The sequence below is a fragment of the Pseudophryne corroboree genome, chromosome 3, assembly GCF_028390025.1.
Source record: "Pseudophryne corroboree isolate aPseCor3 chromosome 3, aPseCor3.hap2, whole genome shotgun sequence".
In the NCBI taxonomy this organism is placed as follows: Eukaryota; Metazoa; Chordata; class Amphibia; order Anura; family Myobatrachidae; genus Pseudophryne; species Pseudophryne corroboree.
Window position 1 is genome coordinate 584405603 of NC_086446.1, and position 12561 is coordinate 584418163.

Here is a 12561-nt window from a genome sequence, read left to right on the forward strand (position 1 = left end):
GTGCTCAGTATCAGTGCTCATTGTCTTGTGGTGCTCAGTAATACTACATTACTAATACTAGTACATTGGGGTACATTTACTAAGATTCGTATTTTTCAGAATCATGTTCAAGTTCAAATGCGACTGACATCGACAGTGTAATTTTGCAACTTTTTGAATTGATTACGACTCATTTACTAAGCATTCGTATTCGTCTTTTTTGTATCTTCCGATGTCGATGTCATTCGTGCTTTTCTGCTGTAGAATGCGGCCGCGTTTAGTGTTTTTTCGGCCGCGTTGGGGTTTTTTTTACGGCTGCGTCACAAGTCTGTTACGGCAGTGTTTTTTTTTTTGCGGCCGCGTTTTGACATAAGTTTCGTTTTCGTCACGCGGCCGTGATTGGTTGTATTCGTGAAGGAGGAGTGTCTGTGCATGTTACTATAAAAACGCCCCAAACACTCCGCACCTCGTGGGTTTAGCTAGTGGAGAGGAGAGAGGAAGGTGTATTTGGAGTTGGTGAGTTTGGTGGATTTTTTGGTGGATTTGGAGAGGAGTTTGGTGATTGTTGAGTGCTGTACTGTGTGTGTTAGTAGTCTTGTGAACTTTGTTGTGTTGTTTTTTTCCAGTTTGTAAACATTTTTGTCCTTGTTTTTTTTTTTCAGTCTTTTGTCTTTGTTTGTGAGTGAGTGAGCGTGTGTGTTGGCTGTGTGGTGTGTAGTAGGAGTAGTGGCGGAGTGTGTTTTGTGTTTTATTTTTTCAGTGTTTTCTGTTGTTTGTCATGTCCGACTCAGAGGTCAGTGTGGTGGCGGAGGTTAGTGAGGTGGAGGCTGGTAGTGAGGTGGAGGCTGGTAGTGAGGTGGAGGCTGGTAGTGAGGTGGAGGCTCGTAGTGAGGTGGAGGCTCGTAGTGAGGTGGAGGGGGGTAGTGAGAGGGAGGAGGTGAGTGAGGAGGAGGGGGTGCCTGTTGGTCAGTTTTCTAGTGATAGTGATGGTGCTGTGGCTCCGCAGCCACGCACCACTACCAAGACTGGCAGGAATATAAAGTTCAGCTATGCTGAAAACATGGCGTTGGTGCGTGAGCTGATGAAGCACCATCGCCAATTGTTTGGTCAGGATGCTGCCAGGGTGTCCTCCCGCAGGAAGTCTGCCCTGTGGGGGCAAGTCATACTTGCTGTCAATAGTGAGGGTGTGGTGAGGCGGACAGAGGACACGTGCCGCAAGCGTTTCTATGATATCAAGCGGCGTGTCAAGGCCAAGATGGCCAAAGAGGCCAAAGCTGCACGTAGGACCGGAGGTGGCCCACCTTTACGTGTCGCCTATCGGGACTGGGAGGAGCCTGTGCGGGCATTGATTCCAAGCGAAGTGGTGTCTGCTACTCACGTCCGGGATTCGGACCGACCCACGCAGGATGGTAAGTTTGTTTGTTAATGTTGATATTAAATGTTTTTTATTTTTTTAATTTTTGGTGCAATTTGTGTGGTTTTTTTTGGTTTTTTTGAACAATTGCAGGCCTATGCTCCCTTAAGGTGTGTTTTTGTTATTTCCCTAATTTTTGCGGCTTGCATATGTTGCTTTCAAATTTATGGCCCTATTTTTGGCGAAAATGCTGTAACGTGTGTTTTTTTGTATGCCTAATTTGGATTTAACTTAAACAGACCACTGTAAAACTTGTCAATTTCCAAAACAGTACATTTTGTTCAACTTAGAAAGTACTGAATCTCTGCACTATTTTGCTACATTGATGTTTGTTTATGACAAAAAGTGTGGCCCACATGACTTACTTTTATTTTATCCACTCAAAAAAAGTAAATTCAAAACCACGTAAGCTTTTTATTGTTGTGTAAACCAAACCAAATATATGCTTACAGTACATCAATGGTTTGCACTGGGTCCTTTTACAAAATAAAAATAAAATAATGTTGATGTTCCTTTTTTCACAGTCACACAGCCCAGCCGCCCAGAAAGGCCTCAGACCAGTCGTGATGATGCCGGTATTGCAGGTAAGTCTTCACTCTAGTCACTTTTTCTGAAAAAACATAGAAGTACAAAATAATAATTTAAACATTTCAACCTAGGTTCTGCTTCTGCCAGCCGACCTCCTGTAAGGCGCCCATCACAGGGCTCGGGCCACTTACCAAGGAGGCCAACTAAGACTCGGCGTCTTGGGTCTGAATCTGCACCTCCATCATCCCCACCCAGGCGAAGGCTATCGGCAGTGTCATCCCAGCCACCACTGGCACTATTGGCGAGTTCGCAGAGTGATGAGCCCAGATCACCTCAGTTATCTGGTGAGTTAAATTTTAAACAAAACACATAAGCAAGAATATACACAGTACATTTATGATGATGTTAGTGGGTTTGGAGTTTACATGTTTTCACCTGCAATCAATGGGATGTAATGTCTTCTATTGCTCAAGGTGATTTGCTTAAAATAACTAAGGTCTTAGTGGATGGTTTAGACAATCTAGTTGTTTGTTAAAAACAGTTTTGAGGATACATTAAGCACACCCACTTTTCCATGTTCAAAATTATGAAGTGTATTAAATTTATTTACCAAACACAAAAGCATAAATAGTGAGCACACATCGTCCCTGACCAGTATGTAGATGGCTTACTTGCTCTGCTCCTCGGCACTATACAGGTAAGTAGTCTAGCTCGTGGTGAGGGGAGGGAATCTAACAGTGTAATGTTGTGGAGGGAAGTTAGTTAGGTGAGTAATATGCAAATTTGACAATATCTGTGCCTGTGTGGGGTTTATGGTTAAAAAAAGTGAAAAATTGTTAACGTAGAGAAAAACAAGAGGTAAGATTACAAAAATGTAGTATTAGGAATGTATTAATGTGTTGTATTCGGCACACCAAATTGAAAAACAAACAACATTGCATGTTGCCTCCCCCATACAGAGCACAACTTGATGTCCGGTGACGAGCAGCAGGGACCAGAACAACAGCCATCATTCACACTGCAACTTACAGCTGTTGATCCAAGCATGCCAATCCAGTTGCAGGATATACCCCAACCAACCAGCAGTCCACAACTGGCACAAGCTCCGCCCCAAACCCAAATTCCAGACGACTTTTGGGCAAGTTGGACAAGCCAACAGGCCCAAAGCAATGCCACACTCACCCAACACACACAACACCTTGCCAGTCTGCCCCATCATCTTCCGCGTCTTAGTCGCAACTCAGGCAGACTAATAGTCCAAGTAGGGAGAATGGCGACCTCTATGGAACAAATTAGGGCGGAAAATAGTCAAATGAACGCAAACTTAACACGCATTATAGATGACCAACAGCGACATCAGCAGGCACTTGTACAGATAATACAACACAATCAAGTGGTGAATGAGGCCTTATCCAGAATAGTAGCCAGCCACACTGCTACAAACACACAGCTGATTGCCAGTTTGAATAATCTCAGCAGCAATATTGCTAACATGGGTGGCCATCAAGCTACCTCCAGCTCTGGAACCACAACCCCGGTTCAAACGCCAGTCACCTCCCCTGTCCGGCGTTCATCAAGAGCACGTGCCAGTGAGCCAGCACCCAGCACACACAAGAGAAAAAAATAACTGAAAAATGTTGTTAAGAAAAAATAAAAGCTTTTGATTTAAAAACACATTCCTGGGTCCGACTCAAAAATGTATGAAGCTGGTCTGTATGTATGATGTTATGTTTTACAAGGGTAATGACTGTAAATGTTTTGTTAGCATCAACTAAGCACAAGGGACACAGCACTATAAACAACAAACAGTAAGTAACAGAACACACAATAGAAAGTATATGAAAGTGTTTAGAGAAGGCTAATTACAGCATAATTAAACTAACCTGTAAAATATCGCAGGATCACTTCTTGACGTACCTGCCTCCCTACATTTGTACTGACACTGTCACCAGATGGTTCTAACTCCTCTGCTTGCTGGCTGCTTTCTCCCTCACCATGTTCAAGATCTTGACTTAAACACAGATTATGGAGAAAACAGCAGCAGAACACAATCCTAGTCACCTTTGAGGGACTATACAACAAAAGGCCACCAGATTTATCTAGACACCGAAAACGTGACTTCAGCACCCCAAAACATCTTTCTATCACATTCCGTGTAGCCTTATGTGCATGATTATAACTGTGTTCAGCAGGAGAATCAGGTTGGGACAATGGAGTAAGGAGCCAAGAGTAGCAGCCGTAACCCCCATCACCTGAAAAACATATATAGTCAACATTAGGACATATGTGAGATGATTCTCTCACCTCCTTCAAAATCAAGCCTGTGGTTAAAAGACAGACACACATAACATTTACAACATACCCAACAGCCAGCCATCAGGCATTTGTCCCTCCTCAAATTTATCGAAGAGCGATGACTGACTGAGGATGAAGGAGTCATGGCAGGCACCAGGGTAACCAGCAACAACACTCATAATTTTTAAATTTGCATCACAGACCACCTGGACATTAGTTGATGGATCCATATGCCTATTAGTATATATATACTGGCGGCCCTTAGGTGATCTCAGCTGAACGTGTGTGCAATCTATGGCCCCCAGCACATTGGGCATGCCAGCAAGCTCATAGAAAGCTACCCTGACAGCACTCCACTCCGACTCCTCTGTAGGGAAGCAGATTGATGCTTTAATGTGTGGCTCCAACACATCCAAAACCTGAGTGGACATTAAAGAAGCTAAGGTGAGTGTCATGTTATGTTAGTCTCTACAATACTGTGGTGTTTCAAATTACACAAGCAACACTTAGCCATAACCGCATAGGTATTTGTAGACTCACCTGCATCAAATATCTTGAAAAGGTGGGCTGTGAGATCCCAATGACGTCGCCTGCCACAGCCTGGTAGCTCCCAGTAGCCATAAAGTGTAACACAGCCAGGAGTTTGTGTAGGCCTGAGACAGAGCGAGAGCGTGCTGTCTCAGGGTCTATGCCCAGTTTGACAAGGTCATACAGGTGGAAAATTTTGTTTCTATTTAGGCGGAACATCTGTATGACCCTATCATCGGACAATGCATTTAAGTTTAAACGCCCTTTAAAAAAACGAGGCTGGCGCAGCCTCCGCGGTACCTGGACAACCTGTTGGCCATGTTCACTTACCTGGTCCTGATTCCTGGAAGCCTCATGGAGCAGTCTAACGTATCCCACAGCCAACAAAAAACCATTGCCACACACTACAGCCGCCATTTCAGAGTGAGAGTAGTTCAGAATGTGGTTGAAACTCTTTTATAGGCCCAAAAATTCAGGTGTGAGTAATGGAAAATTAAGTTCACATGTAAACGCGGTTTTCAAAGGCAGGCGCGTTTTTTTTTAGGAAAAAAATGCGATTCGTAAATATTCGCGGCCGCAAATGCATTTTCGCGGCAGCAAATACAATTACGAATGGTTAGTAAATGACCGAGATTCGCATCTAAACAGGCGTAATTTGACCGATGGTGTATTCATTCGTAATTTTTGACTTGACCAAGGAAAAAAACACGAATGCCCTCATTACTGCCGTAAATACTGTTTAGTAAATGACCGAGATGACACTTAGAAGAAAAAACGCAATCACGGTCAAAATCGGGAGCTTAGTAAATGTCCCCCATTGTCTTGTGCTAATCGTGCTGCTCAGTATCAGTGCTCAGTAGTATCATCAGTGCTCAGTATCACTGCTCATTGTCTTGTGGTGCTCAGTAATACTACATTACTAATACTAGTACTATGTCTTGTGCTAATCGTGCTGCTCAGTGTCAGTGCTCAGTAATATCATCAGTGCTCATTGTCTTGTGGTGCTCATTAATACTACATTACTAATACTAGTATAGTGTCTTGTGCTGCATCGTGCTGCTCAGTATCAGTGCTCAGTAGTATCATCAGTGCTCAGTATCACTGCTCATTGTCTTGTGCTCAGTAATACTACATTACCAATACTAGTACAGTGTCTTGTGCTAATCGTGCTGCTCAGTGTCAGTGCTCAGTAGTATCATCAGTGCTCAGTATCAGTGCTCATTGTCTTGTGGTGCTCAGTAATACTACACTACTAATACTAATACAGTGGGGTATATTTACTAAACTCCCGATTTTGACCGATTTGTTGTTTTTTCTTCAAAGTGTCATCTCGGGAATTTACGAAACTCAAATCTCGGGCGTGATGCGGGCATTCGTAATTTTTGGACGGCCCAAGTTCAGAAATACGAATGAATACACCATCGGTCAAACACGGCTGTTTAGGTATAGAACTCGGTCATTTACTATTCATTCGTATTTGAAATTTCCACCGTGAAAGAGCATTTGCGGTCGTAAAAAAAAATACAATTCGTAAAAAAACACGGGAAAAAAGTAGACCTGCTTTTGAGAAGCGTGTTTACATGTGTTCCGACTTCATCATTAATCACACCTGCATTTTTGGCCCTTTAAAATGTGGGCCAGCACATTTGGCAAATCAATCACTCTGAAATGGCTGCTGCCGTGTGTAGCAGTGTATTTGGTTTTGCTGTGGGATTCCTGAGACTGCTCCATGAGGCTACAAGAAACCAGGGCCAGGAAACTGAACATGGTCAGCAGGATGTACAAGTGCCGCGGAGGCTGCGCAGGCCTCGGTTTTTTAGGGGGCGTTTGAACTTAAACGCATTGGCCGATGACCAGGTCATACACATGTTCAGGCTAAATAGGACCAACATTTTCCGTCTGTATGACCTAGTCAAACTGGACCTAGACCCTGAGACAGCACACTCGCGCTCTGTCTCAGGCCTGCACAAACTCCTGGCTGTGTTGCACTTTATGGCTACTGGCAGCTTTCAGGCTGGGACAGGCGACGTAATAGGAATCTCACAGCCCACCTTTTCAAAATATTTAAATCAGGTGAGGCAAACCATACATACTCGTCTATGCCCCATTTCTGTATTGTGTAATGTGAATTTATAACAGTATATTTGAACAAAGTGCTTAAGACACTCACCTTATATTTTTGACTGTACACTCAGGTTTTGGATGCATTTGAACCCCACATAGATGCCTCTATCTGCTTCCCTACCCAGGAGTCTCAGTGGCATGCAGTCAAGGTAGCTTTCTATGAGCTTGCTGGCATGCCAAATGTGCTGGGTGCCATAGATTGCACACACGTTGAGCTGAGACCACCTAGAGGCAGGCAATATATTTATATAAATAGACATTTTTTTTTTGGCAATCAACTAATGTCCAGGTGGTTTGTGATGCAAATCTCAAAATTATGAGTGTTACCCTGGCGGCTGCCATGACTCCTTCATCCTCAGTCAGTCATCCCTCTTTGATAAATTTGAGGCTGGAGAAATGCCGGATGGCTGGCTGCTGGGTATGTACCAAGTATTTGTGTTTCATTTTGTGCTTACCTCAACCTGCACATTATGTTAGCACTGTGTTTGTGCATCAATATTTTACAATGCTGCTAATCTCTGTTTTTCAGGTGATGGGGGTTATGGCTGCTACTCTTGGCTTCTGACTCCATTGTCCGCCCCTGATTCCCCTGCTGAACACAATTACAATCATGCACATAAGTCTACGCGGAATGTGATAGAACGATGTTTTGGTGTACTGAAATCAAGGTTTCGTGTCTGGATAAGTCTGCCGGGCTTTTGTTGTATAGTCCCTTAAACGTGACTAGGATTGTGTTCTGCTGCTGTTTTCTTCATAACATGTGCTTGCAGCAACATCTGCCACATGATGATGATGATGATGATGATGATGATGATGAAATCAGTCAGCAAGCAGAGGAGTTAGAAACATCTGGCGACACTGTGAGTACAGATATAGGGAGGCAGGTAAGGCAAGACCTGATTTTGGCACATTTTAGCGGTAAGTAAATTTGCCTGTGTGCTTTGTATATGAACAATTAAGGCACACCAATGTATTTTCTGTAGTAATGTGGCTCTTGCTCCCTCTTGAGCTAGTCAGCTGAGTGTTGTTTATTTGCTTGATATGTGTTTATGTCTAACTGTTGGGTATCAGTTACTTCGCTATTTGTATAGCATTTTTGGTTAGTAATTATGTGTTTATAATGTTAAAAGTTTCTTTTTCACATTCAAAGGTAATGTTTGCCACAATACTACATAATAATTTAGTATGCACTAACAACCATTATTGTTTAGCCTATTGTTTGTGTTTGTTGTGTGTCAACTTTCTTCTAAAGCTGTGTTTGAAATATGTTACCTCATTATCACAACATAATGGACATTGAGTAATGTGTGCCAATTAGCCAAACATACATTGACTAACACCAACCTTACAAAATTGTTTACACATAATTATGGCTGTGATGTGGTAAACGTTCATGTTAGTAATGATGCTAGAATATTCCCAGGACATGTGAGTGTTAACTCTAAGAATTTTCCTCTTACACTGACAGTTTTTTGCACATAACACATTGCACATCAATCAGTTTTCACATTTATTACTGTACAACATGTGTTTTCATTACAAATAACTGCTATTGTGTAGACCTAGTATTGTCAACAATGTGTCTCCAGCTGCAGGGTGGCCTATTTCTTAGGCTGTTCTTCGGTGGCTGACGTGGGTTTGGTTTGGGCAGTGGAGCGGGTTCGGCTTGATCTTCGAACTGGTGATGAAATTGGGGTCTGTGTAGGTGTGTTGGTCCCTGAGCTGGAACCTTGTTGGTGTTGTGCCAACAAATTAATATTTTGACTGAGGTTAGCCAGGGTTGCCGTAAGTTGTGTTGTGGCTGTTGTGTTGTTGTCTATGATGCGAGACATGGTTTCTGATATAATTTGATTACTTTGAATTAACTGAATGAGGGCCTGTTGATGGCGGTGTTGCTCATCCATTATGCGCTGAAAGGTAACAATAAGTTGGCTGTTATCTGCTCTCATCTGCTCCATACTGTTTGCAACTCTGCATAGCTGGACATTGAGCCTGCTTGTGTTTCTACACAGTCTCGGGAGATGATGGGGCAGACAGGCTAGGTATTGGGTGTGTGTGCGTAGGCAATCAATATTCTGTGCCTGTTGTTGGTTCCATGTTACCCAAAATGATGGTTCAGGTTGTTGCGGGGGGTTGTTTGGCTCAATTGTGGGTGTGGTGACATTTGAGGTTGCGGGGTACTTTCCTGAGGCGTGCTTGGTTGGTTAACGTCTATTGCTTGCAGATGGAGGGTGTATGTTTCCTGTTCAGATTCCTGCTGGGCTTCCGGGGGCGTGATGTCTGGTTCTGTATGGGGTTTAAGGGGACAACATTTGAGTGTATTCAAAAATTATGCTGGTTTTCATATTTAGTTTAACTTTCTAGACTTGTTTGTCAAACATTTTCTAAAGCATATGCAGAAAAAACTGACTTTCAGGTAAATGCGCAAAAACAAGGTGCAGCCTATATCCAAAACACACAATAGGGGCGCTCCTCTCACCCCCAGACAATAGTACAGAACAAAAAGTAAGTGATTCTCCTCTTATTTTCTTTCCTCTCAGGATACCCAAAAGAATAGAGGGAATGGGCAGAAAATAGTGTAACACCGTTTTTATTTTTCCACAAACAGAACAGACAACTTCGATAAAACCTTATGATAAAAATTGACACACAAGTGACAAGGATAATCCCAGAAAATAGAGGTGATGTAATTACCAGATTAGAAGAGAACCTGACAAGTTCTCAAAATCGCATAGAAATAACAGCAATCTCAGGCAGCCACCCGGGTTTTACAGCTCCCTGGAACCGGTAGTCACTTTCACCAACAGTCGTCTGGGCAATTCCTCGCACAACACCAACGCGTTTCAGGTCTATTCCAGACCCTTTTTCAAGGTAAGTGTGTCAGCATCAAGTAACCAACCTTTTATGTAAACATCCCCCAATCAGAAAATAACATTCAAATTCATAAAAGATATTAAAATGGCAGCTTCCATAAAGTTTACTCTTGTAACCATAGTAACCATCTCTATTATCCAATCCTATAATGCCACATTTCTGATCACATGACATTAGATCATGTGATCTCCTTGTTATTCTCTCATGGAGACATATTATAGGTATCGGGTGAGTACTTCCACCCTTACTCGCCATCACATCCGCCCCCTCACAATCCACAATAGCCTCTAATCTTAAATACTTCATAAATCCCTATCTTTAAAACTATTAAAACCCTTTGTGTCCAGTGGATACTTCCGCCCTAGCACAACTGGTCGTATATGATTCCAATCTCCACATAGCGGTGACGGGCTGACACTTCTGCCCTCTCTTGATGGTAACGCAGACGTCATATCCGCCCGGAGTCATCCCCCGTCCACACAACAGCGAACGAGGTGAGGAGTGATTTGCCACCGATTAAAAAGGAAGGTATGAGAAGCACTAAAGGATTTCACAGATGTGGATCCTGTGTGGGGTGCAGAGAAATTACCACAGATAGCGGAAAAAAAATTAGAAAATCTCATTATCAATGGGATAGTCCATGAAATACGGGACTTTATCACGTGTAATGTAAAAAACGTGGTTTATGCTATTGAGTGTTCATGCCATCTATTTTATATCGGAAGAACCTCGAGACAGGTCAAAATACGGGTAGGAGAACACCTTAGGAATATCAGAAGGGGGCTAGACACCCATGCGTTGTCTAGTCATTTTAAAAAGTGTCATAATTGTGACCCTAAACAAATCATTCGATTCGTGGGTATTAAGAGGGTGGAGAGTGGTCGCCGATATAAAGATTTCTCTAAATGTTTGGCGAAAGCTGAGATGGAATTAATATATAAATATAATACACTCATACCCCATGGATTGAACTCAGATTTTGAGCTGAAGTGGTTTCTTTAGAGGTTATTAATTTACTTTGAGTTCTCTTCTTGATTTAAAAAAAAATATTTTATTGCTGTATATATGAGTTCTGTATTGGTGATATGATGTTTTTTATTTTTTATTGGTGGTCTTTTTGGAGATTTTTTACGTTATATACTTAAGGGATTCTATTTTTATTGACAGTTGTATTAATCATCAAGAAATGTGGAAACTCGACATCAGAGTCGAGTCAAAATCACCATCGAACATAAAATAATTATTTTTCTAAAGCAAATTAGGATGTTCACCAAGACTCGTATACACAATCAAAAAGGCCAATTATGTTGGTTTTTATGATGAAAAAAATGACATCAAAACAAAAGTGGACACATGTTTGACAAATACCACACTTACGAAACAAACACACAGAGGTACAAAGTTTACACCATGAAAAAAAGTGATTTGTCACCCGCCATATCGTACTTGCATTAAAATATCAAACAGTAAATGACAATATGAATTCTATCACGATTGTGAAAGGGTGTGAATCTACCTGAAGCTCAATATTTTACTATTCAAATAAATAATGACAACACAATACTACTGTAAGGCGCAAGAGAACACTCTAAATTTGCAAAACTTTTTTAGTGTTTTTTTGTTTTTAACAATTTGCAAGCCATGTGCTTGCTGCTGTGGATAAGTACTAGGATTATTTTATTTTTTGGCTGATGTGTAATTTGTGTTTTGTGTTTACTCACCAGACAGCTGAGGGGAATGTGGTCCCGGTGATTGAGTACTCTCCAAAATGTGTTCTGGTGGCTGAGGCAACACAGTTGAAATACGACGTGGGGGTGTGCTTAATGCTGGTGTTGGTGCGACATCAGGATGACGTCTCTTGCTGGGCCTGCTCGTGTGGCTGCCAGACCCCTGTGCAGGACGTCTTTGTGGACTGTGATGCGATGTTGAAGTTCCTATGGATTAATGCAAACATTAGATTATTTTGATTTTTTGTGGTGGCCACATTAACAGGGGTCATTTTTGCGAGACCTGTATCGCCAGCATCCACACCTCTTGACAGTGTTGCTTGTGTTCTGGAAGTGGTGGCTTGCTTTCGTACTGTAAAAATGATACATTGGTGTTTATGACCTTTAATTACAGTGTGTACTTTTGTAAGCAGCAACATTTAGTGATGTGGACATATGATTACCATTATGGGTACAGTTTCTAACAATACATTTTGAAACAATGGGTTGCTTCATTTTTTGTAAACAGGCTAATGAGGTTACAATTACAAAGACAAAAACATAGCCAAGTAGTCTAATTTTCCATGGCAAACAGCTGAATATACACACATGTGTTACCATATATTTTAAATGATTACATTAATGAGTAAATTTGAAAATTAAATTTTAAAAACCGAAAAATTAGAAAATTTAAAAAAAAAGCATACAATACTTAGCCATCTACACTAACATATTGGCCACAAAGACAAGTAAAATACAGCAGACATTAAACAAAAAAACAAAACAAAAAAAACCCATTACTACCTACTCACTATACAAACACAAAATATTTTAAAAACAAACACAAATAGATAATCAATTTAGAACATAAAAATATATTAACAATACGATATCATTTAAAAAATACTAATTAGACATAAACACATATGCAGATATAACAGATTGGTAAAAAAAACTCACCATCAGGCCTAGGACGATCCGAATCCCGCACATTAGTCGCACCAACAACTTCATGCGGAATAAGGGTCCGCAGAGGTTCCTCCCACTCCCGATGAGACGCTATAAAGGGATGGCCACCCCCTGTTTGCCTGGCTGACTTAGCCTCCTTTGCCA

At 41.6% G+C, this 12561-nt stretch overlaps 1 protein-coding gene and 1 long non-coding RNA gene across 2 annotated transcripts; one reads left to right on the plus strand and one right to left on the minus strand.

The window, feature by feature from the left end:
- Window positions 1-1843: 1843 nt before the first annotated feature.
- On the minus strand, window positions 1844-3906 carry LOC135058045 (uncharacterized). Its single transcript, XR_010244560.1, has 3 exons — window positions 3805-3906; window positions 2113-2262; window positions 1844-2003 (listed from the first exon to the last, which is right to left on the minus strand). It is a non-coding gene; the product is annotated as an uncharacterized LOC135058045 (long non-coding RNA).
- LOC135058044 (uncharacterized) lies at window positions 1921-3573 on the plus strand. Its single transcript, XM_063963686.1, has 3 exons — window positions 1921-1977; window positions 2053-2265; window positions 2881-3573. The coding sequence occupies exon 3, from the start codon at window positions 2892-2894 to the stop codon at window positions 3546-3548; it is 657 nt and encodes a 218-aa protein (XP_063819756.1). The 5' UTR covers window positions 1921-1977; window positions 2053-2265; window positions 2881-2891; the 3' UTR covers window positions 3549-3573.
- Window positions 3907-12561: the final 8655 nt, after the last annotated feature.